The 18,159-nt window shown below is 32.9% G+C and overlaps 2 protein-coding genes and 1 long non-coding RNA gene across 3 annotated transcripts; 2 read left to right on the top strand and 1 right to left on the bottom strand.

Annotated features, from left to right (window-relative positions):
* The first annotated feature begins 591 nt into the window (after window positions 1-591).
* LOC127150085 (sister chromatid cohesion protein SCC2-like) lies at window positions 592-1,460 on the top strand. The gene is made up of 3 exons (XM_051086919.1): window positions 592-769; window positions 872-941; window positions 1,172-1,460. Exons 1-3 carry the CDS (start codon window positions 599-601, stop codon window positions 1,216-1,218), a joined length of 288 nt encoding a protein of 95 aa, XP_050942876.1. The 5' UTR covers window positions 592-598; the 3' UTR covers window positions 1,219-1,460.
* Window positions 1,461-2,998: 1,538 nt separating this feature from the next.
* On the top strand, window positions 2,999-3,665 carry LOC103496218 (ferredoxin-like). The gene has a single exon (XM_008457993.3). It carries the CDS (start codon window positions 3,043-3,045, stop codon window positions 3,490-3,492), a length of 450 nt encoding a protein of 149 aa, XP_008456215.1. The 5' UTR covers window positions 2,999-3,042; the 3' UTR covers window positions 3,493-3,665.
* Window positions 3,666-10,821: 7,156 nt separating this feature from the next.
* On the bottom strand, window positions 10,822-13,562 carry LOC127150084 (uncharacterized). Its single transcript, XR_007822083.1, has 6 exons — window positions 12,791-13,562; window positions 12,498-12,637; window positions 12,135-12,385; window positions 11,765-12,062; window positions 11,473-11,568; window positions 10,822-11,385 (listed from the first exon to the last, which is right to left on the bottom strand). It is a non-coding gene; the product is annotated as an uncharacterized LOC127150084 (long non-coding RNA).
* Window positions 13,563-18,159: the final 4,597 nt, after the last annotated feature.

Below are 18,159 nucleotides of genomic sequence, written 5' to 3'. Positions count from 1 at the left end.
TCTAAGTTAGGATCGAAAATTTCTTAGGTCTTATTCAATAATCATTTAGTTTCTTTTACAATTATAATTGTTGGTTTTTACCTAATGACTTTTTTTCACATGATTTAGAATTTGAATTCTCAACCAAATTCGAATAACAAAAATAAGTTTGTAAAGACTATCAATTTTAGTTTTTAAGCTTTGACTTTGTTTTTTAAAACACTTAATAAAAGTTGGTATTATAACCTACAAACTATTATAACCTACATACTATAATAAACCAACTCAACATTCCAAACTCCCTCCTATAGTTCTTCTCCCGTTGTGTACTTGCTTGTTAAGGCCTAGTGCGCTGCTAGGTCTCTTTAAGTAGCTTGGGATGAACTTCAGGGTCTGTCACATTGCAATGACTGACTGCATGGTTGAGATTGAAGTGTGATTTGTCATTCCTGCATTTCCGTTGATTTTCTTTGTCACCATTGTGTAGGTCTGCCATGACATTGGTTATTATACATGCATTTATTATGTTGTTTAATTAAATTATAGTATAACTGTGTTTTTATTTGTAATACTTTTGGCTATAACTATCAGAACAAATTTTATGAAGTTCGTAGGTGCAATGATTTTCTATGTGTATATAGTAGATACTGTGGAGAGTGGCCAAAGTGTACCTGTTGCTGCTGGTGCCGGAGATACCAACATTTGTGGTGGTATTGTTCAGTTGTATTGGGAAAGGATTCTGGGACGAAGCTTAGATTTAAATGGCCAAGTTCGTCAAATTGCCCTCAAGGTAAAAAGTTCTGGATTATGATTCTACTAGAAAGCTGTCTGTGACAACCATCTTAACCTGGACGACTTTTTTGTGGATACTTTAATGTGAATGTATTTCCAGGCCATAGTAAGCTTGTGGGTTGGTGCTGTGATTAGTAGCTGGTGCAATTTCATAACTGTCTTGTATGTTGGTAAGTGTTTATAGATTTTGCTTCTCAAAACATTTACATCTTTAATTTCTTTGATGATATCATTTACCTATAACCACTAAAGAGATTTAGAGTGTTTTTGGTTGATTTAGATATTTGATATCATTAAGATATTTGTACAATAGTGTTCTTTGAGCGTTCCGATATTATATGTAGATAACAATTGTTTTTGTCGTGCTTGATTGAATGTAGATAACTGTATATTTTTCCAGGTCATTTTCTACTAGAGGAGGATGATAAGTTTCTAGATAAGGTTTGAGCTACAGTTCAGGAAGAGGAATGTCAAGCCCTTGCTGCATTTGGTGCATGTTTCCAATATTAATAATTGTTTGAAGAAGCATTTTCGAGACCTTTAAAATGTCGTGATCTTTGAATTTATATAATTCTGTTTGGTTGCAGTTAATTTTACAAGCGTGTTTTCATTGTTGGTGGAATCAGACTTGAATAATATGGGATTTATGTGCTTTAAGATATGAATGGGATTTATTTTTGCTTTAAGATATGAATGGGATTTATGTGCAAGTGCTAATAGCATTTTCATTGTTGGTGGAATCAGACTTGAATAATATGGTTTCCTACGGAATGTGACTTGTAGTTTCAAGTTTGTAGTTAATTTCACTTGTTGGATTCAATGTTGGTTTATAAAAAATGGACAATAATACAACAATTAAATAAATATAAATTTCTAAAAATGGACAAAAACAAGCCTTTGATGTCGGTTTTAAACTGACATTATTGGCCTCTTTAATGTCGGTTTTAAAACGACATCATAGCCCAATCGACATTAAAGGGCTTCAATAACACTATCAAAGATGTCGGTTTAAAACCGACATTAAAGGCAAACCGACATTAAAGGGCTTCAATAACACTATCAAAGATGTCAGTTGAAAACCGACATTAAAGGCCTTTAATGCCGTTTTTAAACCGACATTAAAGAGGCATTTAATGTCGTTTTTAAACCGACATTAAAGTCCAACCGACATTAAAGGCCTTTAATAACGCTCGCAAAGATGTCGATTGTCAAGTGACATTAAAGCCCTTTAATGTCGGTTTTAAACCGACATTAAAGGTCAAATTTCTTGTAGTGAATCACCAAGACAAGGTGAGAACTAACGAATTTGTATGTTTGTATGTGTAGACATTTTCCGAATCCAAAGTTGTGGGATGTGCAGAAGATAAAATCTTTGGATTAAGAAGGCAAGTTAAAAAGACGACATATAGTTAATGAGGTTAGTACAGTTAAATTAAGTGACAATTCTTCGTTTGGGAGCAAACTTGTATAGTTCTCAGTCAAAAGAGCACGTTCGAGTTTTCAAGGGTATTTTGATCATTCGATAAATCTTTTTTTAATTAAAAAATAAATAATCTCGGTGCCAAACTCGGTCGAGAGGAATCAAGAAAGTACGTTGAAAGAGTTTTTTAAAATTTGTGAAGAATCTCGATGCCGAACTCGGCCAAGATTGACTGAGAAAAAGAAAATTACGAATTTTTCTCAAATGTGCTACTTTTGAAATGTAAAACTAGAAGTGTATTATTTCTAAAAAAAAAATCGTTTTAATAAGATAATTAATTAGAGAGAAAGTGAGTTTTTTAAATATAAGAAAGAGCTATTTTCTTGCATTTAGAGAGAAAGTAGTGGAAGGAGAAAATAATAAATAAATAAATAAAACCCTACACATCACTCAACCGTTTTATTAATAAAATAACTAAAAAAGATTAATTTAATTTATCAATTAACTCCACAATATTTTTGTATTTAAAGGACAAAATTGTCACTAAAATACTAATGAAAAACCTTACAAAAATTGAACAAAAAGTTTCTTTCCATCTTTACTTTTATAAATAGTATAGATATAGATGGAGCAATAAAATTACTCAATATTGAGAAGTGAGATTTCCAAATGTGTCATCGCTAATTATAGCAACACTTGTCAACCAATTTATGGTTTTTCATAGCCGTAGGTGTCATTGGCCATTGAAAGATAGGGTTAGTCACATGCTCTGTTTTCACTTTCCACACTACCATTCTCTTCCATAAAAAGCCTCACTTTCACCATATCTCCATTCCACTCCAAGTAGCAACATGTCCAGCATCCCCATCACGACCACTTCCTTCCTCCGATATCAGCTATTGACCACCACGTTAAGGTCGGCGCCTAATGTGGGTGAGTGCTTGTTTGGGTTGCAAAAGCGAGGGAGCCGAGTGACGGCGATGGCAACATACAAGGTGAAGCTGATAACACCAAGTGGAGTGAAAGAGATAAAGTGTCCGGATGACAACTACATTCTCAATGTGGCGGAGGATGAAGGGCTGGACCTTCCATACTCATGTAGAGCTGGAGCATGTTCTTCTTGTGCTGGGAAATTGATCTCAGGGAAGGTGGATCAATCAAATATTAGCTTTCTTGATGATGATCAGATTGCCAAAGGGTGGGTAATTAATTGTATGGCTTATCCTCTCTCTGATGTTGTTATTGAGACACACAAGGAGGAGGAATTTACAAATGAGAGAACAAGAAGGAATTCCATTTGAAAAATAAACAAATGGTGCTGTTTTTAGGTCCTTAGACACGTATTTGTATTTGGTAAAAATAAACCACTGACACTAATTTAGTGGATTAATAAGGCTCAATATTTGTCTTTGTTTGCATGTTGGGTTTTATGTAGATCTTTGTGTGTTATCCAAAGATAGCTTTCAATTGGACATTTAGGACTCGTTTGATAACGTTTTCGTTTTCTGTTTTTCATTCTTTGTTTCTTCTTTTTTTAGAATAAGAAATGGACTATGTTTGATAATTATTCTCGTTTTCTGTTTTTTGAAAGAAAAAACGGAAACAGGAATTTGTTTGACAATCATTTTTTGTTTCTCGTTTCGTTGTTTTTCCTGACATTTTGGCTTATTTTTTTAGTTTAAATAAAATTAAATAGGTAAAAAATAAAAAATTCATTAAACTAATTATAAAACATTATCAAATACACATAAACCCCATTGCAAAATTAATAACTATAATAAAATAGATTTCATTAATTATATGTTGTTAAAATTTGATTTGAAATATTATCTCATTCAATTCATTTGTTTTAAATGATGTTGATTCAAATTTAACTTTATTATATTATTATATAAATGTCGTAGTGGTAAAATATTAAAGATAGCCTAAATGAATAATTTAGTAAAAAAATTTATATGATGTAAAATTCTAACTAATTTCAAATGAACTAAAAATAATAAATTTAAATTTAAAATAACATATAAATAATCATATTGCAAAACTAAAAAAATTAAAATTAAGAAAAATGTCCAAATAATTATGATCTCATTTGATAACCATTTTATTTTTTGTTTTTTAATTTACATCTTTCTTAAATACAATGGTTGAATTCCTAGGGAAAAAAAATTCAAAGTTACTTTTTGAATTTTCAAAATTTGGCTTGGTTTTTTAAAGGTTTTTTCAAAAATAGTATAAAGCACAAAAATATTTACACCGTATAGAACAATTTTGAAAAAGGAAAAAGCCCACAACATGTAATAACAAAAATAATCACGCGATTAATCGATCACACACGAGTGAAAAACGATTTTGTACCCAGTCTAAACGATCTTGTACCTAGTCTAACGATCTTATACCAAATTTAAATGATCTTGTACCCTTGTATCCAACCTAAACAATCTTGTACCCTTGTACCTAGTTTAAACGATCTTGTACTCAGCCTAAACAATTTTGTACCAAATCTAAATGATCTTGTACCCAGTCTAAGCGATCTTGTACCAAAGCTAAATAATCTATTAGTGATAGTGGTCTATCTCTGTCTATTTGGAATAGACAACTGATCGTTTAATTTATATATTGGTACACGATCGTTTAGATCCTATACCAATATCATTTAGATCTTGGACCAAGAAGAGAGAGAAAATGGGAGATGAAGAAGAACGAAAAAGTCTTGGAAGAGGAAATGAAGAAATTGCATACAAGAAGTGAAAATATGAAGAAGAAGAAATAATATGAAGAAATTAATATTATGGAGAAGAAAAGAATAAATTGCAAAGAAGAAGTAAAAAAAACTGAAAAATCGTCCTGCAATAATCAAAATTCAATAAGGACAAATATGGAATTTATGAAAAAATAATTGGCTCATGGACTTTTCTTAAATTGTTATTACGGGCCGTAAATGTGTAGCACTTTTGTTATATTTACGTGAATTTTACCCTTTTCGAATAATTAGTAGAATAAAAATAACAAAATAAAAAAAAAGTTATAGGTAGAAGTAATGTCTATAAGCTTAATTTTTTTAAAAAAAAAGTTAATGAAGGAGATGTATATTTTCCAATCCTCCATTTTCAGCTTATACCCAATCTAGCCTTTCGTACGCTTTGAGAGAAGAAAAAGAAATCAATAATTGAGCATTTGGGGCGTGAAGTGAGTTGGTTATAATAGTTTGTGAGTTATTATAGTCTGTGTTTGGAATGCTGATTATTATAGTCTGAGTTATTATAATATGTGTTTGGGTGATTTTTTTCACTATTCTTTTTGCAATACATATATTTTTTAAAGTTATTTTATTTAATCTTGTTAATTATGTTGTTTATTTAATAAATTTAACTATAATCTCCATAATGTAATTTTCTCATTTGTTTAGGTGACCGTGTTTGAAATTATAGGAGGAAATGACCCAAATTTTGAGGAAATGAAATTTGTCCTGATTTTTAAAAAATTAAGTTTTTAGATTCTTTGCTTACGTCAAGTTTTTGTGAAATTACAAAAATAAACTTACGCAAAAGTTCATTTCACTCTCACTCTGTTTCCTTCTCTCTCTAGTTTACTTTTGTTTTTGTACTTTTAGGGAGGTTTGAGGCAGAGCGGCTTATAATAGTCTGAGTGTTATAATAGTATGAGGATTATTATGGTATGCGTTTCGAGTGCAGACTATTATAGTCTGTGTTATTATAGTCTACAGTCTGTGTTATTATAAAATGTGTTTGGGATGTAAACTATAATAATCTAAGTTTTCATTATTCCTTTTTTGTCTACATAAAATACACATTTTTCTTCAATTACAGCGGTAAGTATTTTTAACTTTTAAAAGAATTTAATGAGTATTATTGTAACTTCAAAAATATTTTTTAAACAAAATAGGGTAGTACTAGCTTTTATAAAAATCAATAAAATCAAAAATAATTTTCTATAATTTATTTAGAAATCAAGATCTTTATTAGTTAAAACTAAAATATTTGAATAAGATGGATAAGAATTGTAAATTCTAGGTTTAAATTAAAATGATTTCAATAAAAATAATAAACTCGACTGAACAATTTAATAAACAAAAAAATCTACTTAGTTAAACATAAATGAATATCGAAATTTGTTGAACGGACTTTTTTCATATTCCGCAAATATTGAAGTTGAACTGAAAGATAATTTATTCCTTTTGAAAAATCTTTCTTATTAAAGATTAATCCAAAAGAAAAAAGAATTGTGTTTGATGATGAATTATAACTTTCTTATTATAGATATTTAGAGTTTCAATTAACAAATTTAAAGTTGAAAAAGAAGAAAGGAAAAAAAAAAGAATAGAGAGAGGAAGGAAGAAGAACCAAGGGAGAAAATAAAGGAGAAAGGGAAATTACAAGGGAAATTGCCAAAAATAGGTTAAAAGAGGAGGGTTAAATGACTTTTGGGATAACTTTTCAAAATGAAAAGTTTTAGAACAATTTAGGTGTGAATGGACAAAAATGTCCTTCATTAAATTTCTCTCTCTTTTTTCCTTTCTCTCTTCCCATGTTCGCTTTCCCTTCTCTTTCGCGTAGAACACCTGAAGTAAAAAAAAAATCTCCTTTTGTTGGCTTTTGAAATTTTCCGCTCTGCTCTTCAAAGATACTCCGACTATTCGTCGCTTGCCGTTTGTCGGTCCTCCAGTGCATTTCGTCGCTTCTCTTTTTCGAACCATTCAATCAACTTTGAGCATTTTCTCTTATTTCAGTGAGTTTTATCTCTAACCCATTTTGAATTTATTTGCTGTAAATGTTTGGTTTAGGTATTTGTTGTGAGTTTCATCCGTCTGGTTTAGGCTTTTTTGGAATCGACTTATTTGCTGGAAATTAGTTTAGTCAAAGTTTGGTTTAGGTTCTTAGAAAGTTAAATGGGTAGTGAAATGAATTGAAATTAAATATAATTGGCATTTTGCTCCTTTTTCTTTGGATCCCTTCTTTAACTCTGAATTTGTTCCTTTTTGTTCAGGCTTCAATTATGACATCAACATCGACCGACGGACCCGTGTACAAGATTAATCCTTCCCATCATTTTTATGCCCTAGTAAGTTGTTTGTCTCATTTAGAAAAGACAAAACATAATATTAAGGCCAAACTCAAACCCGATCAATTAGCCTTATTTAGGAAAACAAAGTTTGGGCACTTTTTGGACCTAAATATTGTCTTTAATGGGCCACTCATCCACTACTTATTGTTAAGGGAGGTGGAAGATGAAGGAAAGGATTATATAAGTTTCTTACTAGGGGGCGTTGCTTGTACTTTCGGTAGGAGAGAGTTTAACATCATAATGAATCTATGGGGTCCTAAAGAGGAGTCTATTAAGTTGGTTGGAAATAGTAGATTATTGGAGAAGTTTTTCAAAGACAAGGAGTGTATTTATGTAAGCGACTTAGAGGATATATTTTTGGAATACGAAGGTGATGACGATGATATTGTGAAATTAGCTTTAGTCTACTTTATAGAGCTATCTTTGTTAGGAAAAGATAGGCGAACCAAAGTCGACATTGGTTTTTTCAATATTGCTGATGATTGGAATACATTTAATAATTATGATTGGGGTGGGGTTGTTTTTGACGCACGCTAAGTGCCTTGAAAAGAGCCTTGGACAAGCAATATGCCAAGGGAAAGAAGAAATCAACTAAGGCAAAAAAATATACTATCAATGGATTTCTGCATTCATTACAGGTATGCTACTTATTACTTCTTACTTCAAAACTTATGCATACATTTAAAATTAAACGATCGTTTAGTTATGTTAAACGATCGTTTAGTTGTTTTTAAACGATCGTTTAGTTATATTTAAACGATCGTTTAGTTATATTTAAACGATCGTGAAACCACTTTTTTATATATCTATATATATCTCGTGGCACTTCATAAACTTGTTTCAAATGTGGAATAGGTTTGGGCATATGAGTCTATACCAACCATCATTGGATGTGGTGTAGATAAAGTAAATGATGATGTCATATCACGAATGCTGAGGTGGGTGTGCCAACAATCATCAAAGTCCCAAACTATAAGCCAGGTGTTTGACTCGCCAATAGTAAGTAGCAAGCAATAGTAACTAACTTAAGGATCAAATGATTTTGTGCTTATTTCTTTGTCCTAAATACATTTTCCTTTTCTCTTTGTAGTTGATAATTAAGGCGGTTATTGAGATGACACCTGAAGAGGAGCAGTTGAAAATTGCTTTAGGTGAACTTTTTGAAAACCTTCGCTCATCTACCATTGTTCAGTCGAAGAATGGTGGTTCAAAAAGAGGAAAAGAAGTTGTTAATGATGAAGGTGACTTCAAAAAGAGTAAGAAACAGAAGTCGAAGTCTAAGATGAAAAAGGCTATTCGAAATCTCAAAGATCGAGTAGCGGTTGTTGAAGGGCAACTTACTAGTATAAAATCAGATATTGACGAATTGAAGGGCATGATGTCAACCATATTGAAGCACATTGGACTTCAAAGAAAGGTTAGGAATCAAATTGTTAATTGTATTGACGTTAGTTGTTTCATATTTGGTAATTACTCATACGTTAAGTTGCATGTTCTCGCTAATCTTGATGTTTACTTTCTATTATTATCCACACTAATTCATTTTGAGGTTCCACAGGGTGACAAAGGAGACCGCAAGGGGTTTGAAGGCTAGTAGATCATACACTAGAAAGTGAAGAAGTGGATAATGCTAAGACTGAAGATGTTGACATAGACGGTACCCCTAATTGGTTGAGGATGACACAAGTAATGGGGCGAAACACATTGAACTTAAAAAGAAGGTTTGGTTCTATGTTCTTGTTAATATTGATGTTTAATTTCTATCATTATCCACACTAATGCATTATGAGCTTCCACAGGACAACGAAGATGTTCACACCGTTGGTACCCCTCCTTGGTTGAGGTTTAATATTGAGTTAGAGAAGCCAATCGACGTGTTGGAGAAGAAGGTTGAGATTGGTTTAGAGGAGCCAATAGATGTCGTTGATAATGAGGTTGAAATTGAGGACAGTGGGAAAAAACTTCGTACTCATTTTGATTCAGACATTACAGAGATAGAACCATTTCCCACTCAACGACCACACGTTCGGCCCGCTCATAGGAGCGTGCAAGTGTTTACCTATCAACCCCATTCACAACTCTACCTAAATGGTCTATGACATTAACCACCACTACCTCTCAATGTGAATCAATTGTTTATGATCCCATGCACAAAATACTTAGACGTCGATTTAGATAGACTTCGAGCTTCGATTACAGACAAGCGTACAGACGATGAGGTGCGTGAAACCTTTCATGGAAAAAAATCGAAGATATTTTTCAGATACTTGTTTATGTGTCGCCGGTGGTTGGCGGATGAGGTAAGGGATTATCTTATTATTTATGTCATTATAATTTTTTTATTGTTATGGTTCTATACATTTAATGCTTACTTTTGTTTCTATTAGCATTTGGATGCACTTTTTCTTTTCATTCGCTTCAAGATTAAGGCAGTCGGGATACCTTCTGCTCAAAACTTCACAACTGTAGACACAATTTTTATGATTTCGAATCGTCACGTTACTTTATGTATGTATTTGTGTTTGATATTTGTCTTTTGGTCTGATATTTGCGTTTGTATGTTTTTCTTTGCAGCGCATTTTAGTTGCGAAGTGGCCCCAATACAAAGAATGTATTAAAGAGAATCGCCCGTTTGACTGGAAGGAAGAGTATAGGTTGGTTGACTATGTTGTCGGGTCAAAAGAGGACTTCCAAGATCCTTGGACAAGTGTTGATTACATTTACTCTCCATTCAATGTCTATGCCAACCATTGGGTTCTATTATGCTTGGATTTGGTAAGTTGTCAAGTCAAGGTATGAGATTTGCTTCCGTCACTTACAAGTGCCGAAGAGATGAGAAACATATTACTGCCGATTCGAGAGTTGGTGCCAAATTTGTTAGATAGTACTGGATTCTTTGCTAGGAGAGGTGGATCATTGACATACAAGGAACCTTGGCCAGTTGTCATTGTCGACTCCATTCCACTACAACGAAATAATAGTGATTGTGGCGTATTCACCATTAAGTATTTTGAGTACATAGCTGCTGGTTTTAACTTAGATACATTATGTCAAGAAAACATGTCGTACTTCAGAAAATATGTCGTACTTCAGAAAACAATTGGCATTTCAATTATGGACCATCACTCCTATGTATTGAATTTTGTTGCGAGATTTGTAGTAGTTGTATATCATGTATGTTGCGAAATATGTACATAAATCACAAGTATCGATTATTCTCTATGTTGCAAAACTACTTGTAGGTAAACGATCGCTTAATATTTTTATGATTTTAAGAAGATCGTTTAGACTTTACTAAACGATCGCTTAAAGATATGTGCACAATCTTTTACATTAGTGTGATACATATAAACGATCGCTTAATAATTTTTATGTTTATTAAGAATATCGTTTAGACTTTACTAAACGATCGCTTAAAGATATGTGCGCGATGAGTATTTCTCTACATGAATGTTTTGTGATATGTATCTAAACGAATACAAATATTAACTCAAAAGTACAAGAACCAAATATATATTTATTTACCAAAAGTATTTATTCACCCAAAGTTCCAATACATACTGTTGTCTAAATAGTTTAATGTTTGACACAGTTAGACAACCATGGTCAGCTTCAGTTACAAGGCATTCAATAAATTTAGAACTGAAAATGCCATAATCCAGTGAACGCCTTTTCTGTAATGTGGTCTTTGATCTGCGTACTGGCCAAGGGCTATATTTGAATCGTTCTGAATGGAGGTTCACTCCAATTTCAATTGCGAGTGAGGCGATGCATCGTGCAGACGTTTGAAGAGCTTGATCAACAAGTTTCTACTCAACATAATTTGGCATTGAGTCGAACACGTAGATCTTGCATTTTCTCATATCAGCTGCAATAGCTAACTAGTGTTCTTTTATATTGATGCAACCAATCACGTAGTTGACATCTCTCCACCCTGGTTTTTCTTTGAAATCACCAACAGCTGTGTTGAAATAGTATTCCAAATTTTTTTCTACCCATATATTTAAGTGTCTTGTTGTGTCTGTCCATTCAGCTTTTTTATTGCCTAGTGTCACCAGATGAGTATCAAAAATATGTTGCCAAACAATGCAGTCTGGTTTATTGATTCCAGTCTTGAAGAACAAGTAAAAAAATTTAGTCAGAATATAATGATGCAGTTTAACTTTTATACAAAAAAAAATTAAAGAATAACAACTTACTATAAACGCGGAATCTAATATTTCAAAAGTACGCTTGCAAAGTTGTTTGAGATGCAACATTTTCTCCTGTAAGTGGGATAATAGCAAATCCATGGTCTACAAAGAAAATTAAACGATCGTTTAGTGAATAAAAGGAGAGTATAAGCGATCGTTTAAAAAATATACATGTGATCGTTTACTTACTAAGCGATCGTGTAATATATATAAACGATCGATTAGTTAATAAAAGCGATTGTTTAGAAAATACGAGTGATCATTTACATATAAAATGAAATTTGAAAAGAGTACTTACTTTCTTGTTGTAGAGACAACTTTCCTTTCTTCATGAGTTGTTTTTCTTGATCTTTTCCATTTTAAGTATGTCTTCCATAATTTTGAATCCACTTGCCACATGGAATTATATCTATATACATCTCTGATTTCGACATTTGGGACAGGTATTGTAGATTCTGATATGATCTTTCTTTCTGGTTCTTTTTCAACAAAACAACAAATTTGTAGTCTTTATCAGGCACCGTTATTGGTTCTTTTTCAACCAAAGTAACTGCTTCATCATTTTTTTGAATCTCAACCTGTTGTTTTGTTGTTTCCTGCAATGTATGATATTAGACAAGTAACAAACTATTAATTCAAAGGACTACAAATTTGTTGTGTATACATACCAGTTGAGATTCTTCATTTACAATTGAAATTGATGGTGGCACTTCATGAATTTGTACAGTTTGATCGAATGGAGCCATTTCACAAAGTGTAAGAGGTTAGCTCACAAGTGGAAGGGTAGTAATCATTTCTTGCAGGTCTTTTCCTTCTGACTTTGAGCATTTAGATTATCCGATATATCTCTTATAGTCATTAGCAAGTCTGCATCTCTGTCGTATATGCTTATATCACTACCAGATTTCTCTTGATATTTCTTAAACAAAATGAGAAAAAAAATGAAAATAAGAAAAAATACAATTGTTACTTATTAATAATGTAAGCAATTTTCAACATTATAAAGCAGTAAACAATGAATGAAATGTAACCTTTAGGGTTCCTCTTGATGTTCAGTATATTGTTCTTCGGTATGTTGTTCTTCAACATATGCTTGGTCACTGGTGATCATATCTTCTCTATTCTGATCATCATATATGTTCAGTATATTCCCTTGATTTTCATTTTGATTCTAATAAACAAATAAAAACGAATATAAAATTAAAAAATAATGTATTGTTAAACGATCGTGTGTATAAAAGTAAACGATCCGTATCTTTGATAAACGATCGTGTAACTTTGATAAACGATCGTGTATATAATGTATTCTAAAAACAAATTTTACCTGCACCAAACTCTCGAGCATCTGCTTCATTTCAGATAGCTCCAATGATTGCTTTCTGATTGTATCATCCATCCTACAGACTTTCTGATTGTTGTCTTCTTTAGCTCATATGCTTCTTTTTTCCCTTGTAGACATGTCTTTAAACTATTAAGCAGACGAATGTAGAAGAAAGTTGACCAATCGAAGCTTTTAAATGCTTCTTCATTATCAACTCTTCCCAAAATATCCATGTCAAACTGTGTTTTCTTATCCTTCCCAACCATCACAGTTTCTATAAAGACAGCCAAGGCGACCTTCACAACATCGTCATCATTTGTAAACTCAAAATTCTTGAAAACTTCCTCAATTTCCAAGCATGTTATTAGTTTCTTATTTTTTGATCCAAATAGAAGGCTTTGTAGGCGCTTGTTATCGTAATCTTTCTCCAATGTTGTGTTTGGTGGCCACAATCCAGTTATGATGTTGAATTCCTTTTGGGTGAAACGGACGTTCTTCCTCAAAACTGAAAAATAGATTCCATCTGCGTTACCGTCTTCAGGTATCTGCCTCAGCAAGAAATGATGGATAAACTGGCCGTTAAAGACTATGTTGACATTCAGCAATGGACCAAAAATTGTTTTGTCGAACATTTGCAGCTGTTCCTTGATCAATTTATCCTTAATAAGACTGCCGATCTTGTGCACTTGGCATGAGACAGTGGCAGGGAAATACTTGTCGCTAGGTACAACCATCCTGAAAATATAGTTAATCGGCAAGTAATAAATTTAACAATATGAAGAATAGAAGTTTAAACGAATCTGAAACCCTAAACGCTTGACAATAAGAATTTAAGAACAGAACGATAGTTTTTCAAGACAGAAGTCGAAACGTTTGAAATATAAATAAAGGAAAAGTGTAACGTTATAGTAGGAAAAGTTTAGGAAAAAATCAGGAAAATACCTTTTAACGTTGAAGAAAAAAATGGATTGAGACAAAAATGGTCTGAGAGAAAAATGAACTGAGTGATCAGTGCGGTTGTGTATTGCGAAGTGACGGAAAACAAAGAAGACGGAACGTATATATTGGTTGTTTTTACCAAAGCGGCAATATTGTAAATTCGCGTACTTTTTTTAGAATGCGAAATCGCATTCTTGGGTGTTTAATATATATATATATATATATATATATATATATATATATATATATATATATATATATATATATATATATATATATATATATATATATATATAAACGATCGTGTAATTATTTCAAAATGATTTTTTTAAATATGTATATACGATCATGAAAGCAGCTGTGTAGCAAATTATTAAAAATATATATAAATTAAAGAATTACAAACTAAACGAACAGTCATATGAAATATAAAAACGATCATGTAATAAAATTAAACGATCGTTTCATTATTTTAAACGATCCTTTAAAATTTAAACGATCGTTTAGTTATTTTAAACGATCGTTTAGTTACATTAAACGATCGTTTAGTTACATTAAACGATCGTTTAGTTACACTAAACGATCGTTTAGTTTTTTTCAAACGATCGTTTGGTTGTTTTTACAGGATCGTTTGGTTGTTTTTAAACGCTCGTTTAGTTATTTTTAAACGATCGTGAAACCAGTTTTTTGCGTTCCTAAATGAATAAGCCAGTTGTTATTTTCGTCTTCTTCATCTATCTGGAAGCACATAAAGTAAGAATGTTGGGAGACATCATTAATAAAACACATCATTAACAAACATTCATTAATTAGTGTAATAATTAGTACATTGGTAGAGAAATTTCTAATCTTGTATGCTCGACTTCTCGGTATATGAAATTGAATTGGTACACGTTAATCTGTTGTGATCTATTTGTTTACACCGACCACACTTATGCAATTTCGGAGCTTCACCAACATTTGGAATCCTCTTTTTCTTCGGTCGACAACTCTTTTAACTACTTTCGGAGGTAAAACAGTCATATGTATGTAGTCTTCGCTTGTCCTCCAATCTGACTGATTCCCAACTGGGTAGACGACCTCTGCATATGCGGCCAACAAACATTCATTAGTGTAATAATTTGCACATAAACTATAAACATTTATATTGCGATCCCATGCTGCAGCAATGACATGTGAGCATGGTAGTTGCTCAGCTTGAAACTCCTTGCAAGTGCACTCGTCTGAAGATTTATGACATCCTCCTTATCTAAATCTTTGACATGAAATTGGTAGCAGTCAATTGGGTTGACCTTCATTGTCAAAGCTTGTTTTTGTTTCTTTTGAATAACTAACTCTATCCATTTAGTCAATGTAGACGTCACTTTAATGTCTTCTTCTCAATGTTCCCAAAATCAACGTTGTAGCAAAGCTCGAACATGTTCAAGGAATGAAGCAATAGGCAAATCTCTAGGTTCTTTCAGTATAGAATTCATGGACTCTGCTTTATTTGTTGTCATCATGTTATATCGTCTTCCTGGACAGTGAACACGAGACCACCGTGCTATTCCAACATCATTTAAATATTTTCCTGAACCATTAGGAAATGCAAGAATGTCTCCACGCTTCTAGAAACGTTGATTCACGATGTTCTTGATGCATTGTAAAACAAAGTAGCAACTGTGTCATTCTTATATTTATCATGCAAATTTTGAGTCAAATGTTGGACACAAAGGCTGTGGAATTCAAGGGGAAAACTGATGAAATACCCTTGGAGAAGCATGTTTTCTGATCTTTCACGAAGCCTAGATTAGGAACCTCCCCTATGGCACCTTCCAATTTTTCTAAGAACCCCTGTATTGAGTCATTTGTTTCTCTATCAACTACTCCAAAGGCTAGAGGATAAATTTGATTGTTACCATCTAAACAAACGGCCACTATCAACTGACCCCGATATTTGTTCTTAAGAAATGTTCCATCCATGACTGTGACCAGTCTAATGCAATTTAAGAATCCTCTGACACACGGACCAACAACCATAAAATGATATTTAAAGAAACGATGATCTTCAAGTTCCATGTAAAATATTGTACCTGGATTTGTAAGTTTGAGTGCTTCACCATATCTATGCAAAAGATTATATGACTCTTTAGGAGACCCTCGCACTCGTTCATATGCATTTTCTCTAGCAAGCCATGCTTTTTCATAACTCATATTTATGTTATAGTCTTGCCTCATGTCTTCTATGATACCACGTGGTTTGTATAGGCAACCGGCTCCCTTGAATTTGGACTTTATTAATTCTCCAACAACTCAAGATTTTGCTTGCCTATGGTCACGATCCAAAAACTAGAGAACATGAATGAACTTTGACATACTTTTTAATCTTGAATATATTTGAATCCTTCAATCTCACCGCTTGCAATCTCCAACCACACTTGTTGTCGATGCATCTAACAAAAAAAAACCTCTTTTGTAAACTTTTTTACTACAGACTGAAATTTTTTTTCATTGCCAACACACTTAATCTCATTGACAAATCTCTCTTGCAAAAAAATATTTGTCCTACATCCAACTCCTCACTTGTAGAACTTTCTTCGGACCAACCACTTCCTTTTTGTCTTCAACTTTCGACTAGAGGAGCTGCAGTCAACTTTACATTTTCCTTTGCAATCTTTTGTAGGAGCATCTCTTTGTTATAGGATGTCAAACAATTCATTGTTCATCTCAACTTACTCCCATGTAAAAGTATCATCTTTTGAATGATATGACTCATATGATTCCCATATAGCCGAATTGGTCCCTATCATTTTTATCACACAAGCCAACCTGAACTTCACCAATATCAACTTCATGGTCATGTAATGTATCCATTCCAATTGGAGGATGAGGGTTTAAATTTTGAACTTGGTTGCTCCCAGATACTGAATTGTAATCTTTGTTTAACACTTTCTTGTTTTGATTGCTTGTAGGCTTAAATGATAGGTATAGGGGGATCTCCAATGGATTTTCACTAAGAATATAAATTTCAAATCACGGTCATTGCTTAACTCAAATGGAGGAGCTTCCTTTTCCCCTTTTATCTCATATATACATCTTATCTTTATGTCGGACTTTGTAGTGTCAACTTCTGCAAGGTCACATAATTCATTCTGTAAATCTTTGTGTGTTATTTCTTTACTGACAAAAATGTCTTTTAACACTCCTCCTTCATATTTTCTTCGTCCCTCATCCTATGCACCACTGTAACGCACTAAAATCCAAACATCTGTCATCCTTAAACTACCTTAAGTTTTTTAGTTCCTGCAAAAATTGATTTGAACTTAAGAACCTACGAGATGCGTGCGAGATGTTTGCGAGATGCAAAGAAATAACAAAAATAAATGCGAGATGTGTGCGAGATACGTGCGAGATTAAGCATGAGGGCCTAAGAGACTTACTATAAACATGCAAAGAATAGCTCTAAATGGATTATGAGGTGTACCAATTTGATTTTGAAATAAATAGTGAAAGTTTGGCACGTGCGAGATGCGTGCGAGATAAAACATGAGGGCCTAAGAGACTTACTAAACATGCAAAGAATCACTCTAAATGGATTATGAGGTGTACCAATTTGATTTTGAAATAAATAGTGAAAGTTTGGAACGTGCGAGATGCGTGCGAGATACGTGCGAGATAAAGCATGAGGGCCTAAGAGACTTACTAAACATGCAAAGAATCACTGTAAATGGATTAGGAGGTGTACCAATTTGATTTTGAAATAAATAATGAAAGTTTGGAAAGTGCGAGAACCATGAGGGCTTAAGAGACTTACTAAACATGTATAAAAACAATTCAAACTAATGCTCACAATATAAGATAATACAGAATAGATAGAAACTAGTGTGGTTTGAGAAGCATCCATAGCAGCAGCATGAAAAATTGCTCATAATATAAGATAATACAGAAAAGATAGAAAGCAATGTAGATAAAAAAAAAAAAAAAAAAAAAAAAACCTATATTCCTTTTATTCCTATTGCTTACTTCTCCTCTATTTGACCCAACTAAATCCTTTAGTTCAATTCATTTTTCACTACTCATTGAACTTTCTAAGAACCTAAACCAAACTTTCACTAAACTAATTTACAGCAAATAAGTCCATTCCAAAAACAAGAAATTTACGAATGAAACTAGCAACAAATACCCCAACCAAACATTTACAACAAATAAATTGAAAATGGGTTGGAGATGAAACTCACCGAAATAAGAGAAAACGCTCGAAGTTGATTGAATGGTTCGAAGAGGGGCGACGAAATGCACTGGACGACCGATGAACGGCAAGTAACGAATGTCGGGAGTATCTTCGAGTGGCACAACGATATTTTTTTTTACTTCAGGTGTTCTACGCGAAAGAGAAGGGAAAACGATTGTGGAGAGAAGGGAAAGCGAACGTGGAAGAGGGAAAGGAAAAGAGA

The sequence above is a fragment of the Cucumis melo genome, chromosome 6 (genome assembly GCF_025177605.1).
Source record: "Cucumis melo cultivar AY chromosome 6, USDA_Cmelo_AY_1.0, whole genome shotgun sequence".
Taxonomy (NCBI): Eukaryota; Viridiplantae; Streptophyta; class Magnoliopsida; order Cucurbitales; family Cucurbitaceae; genus Cucumis; species Cucumis melo.
This window is presented reverse-complemented; position numbering and strand designations above follow the sequence as displayed.

Coding starts and splice junctions, on each gene's coding strand:
- LOC127150085 (XM_051086919.1), top strand. CDS start 599: ATGATTTTCTATGTGTATATAGTAGATACTGTGGAGAGTGGCCAAAGT. Junction 770..871: donor TTCGTCAAATTGCCCTCAAG/GTAAAAAGTTCT, acceptor ATGTATTTCCAG/GCCATAGTAAGCTTGTGGGT. Junction 942..1,171: donor CATAACTGTCTTGTATGTTG/GTAAGTGTTTAT, acceptor ATATTTTTCCAG/GTCATTTTCTACTAGAGGAG.
- LOC103496218 (XM_008457993.3), top strand. CDS start 3,043: ATGTCCAGCATCCCCATCACGACCACTTCCTTCCTCCGATATCAGCTA.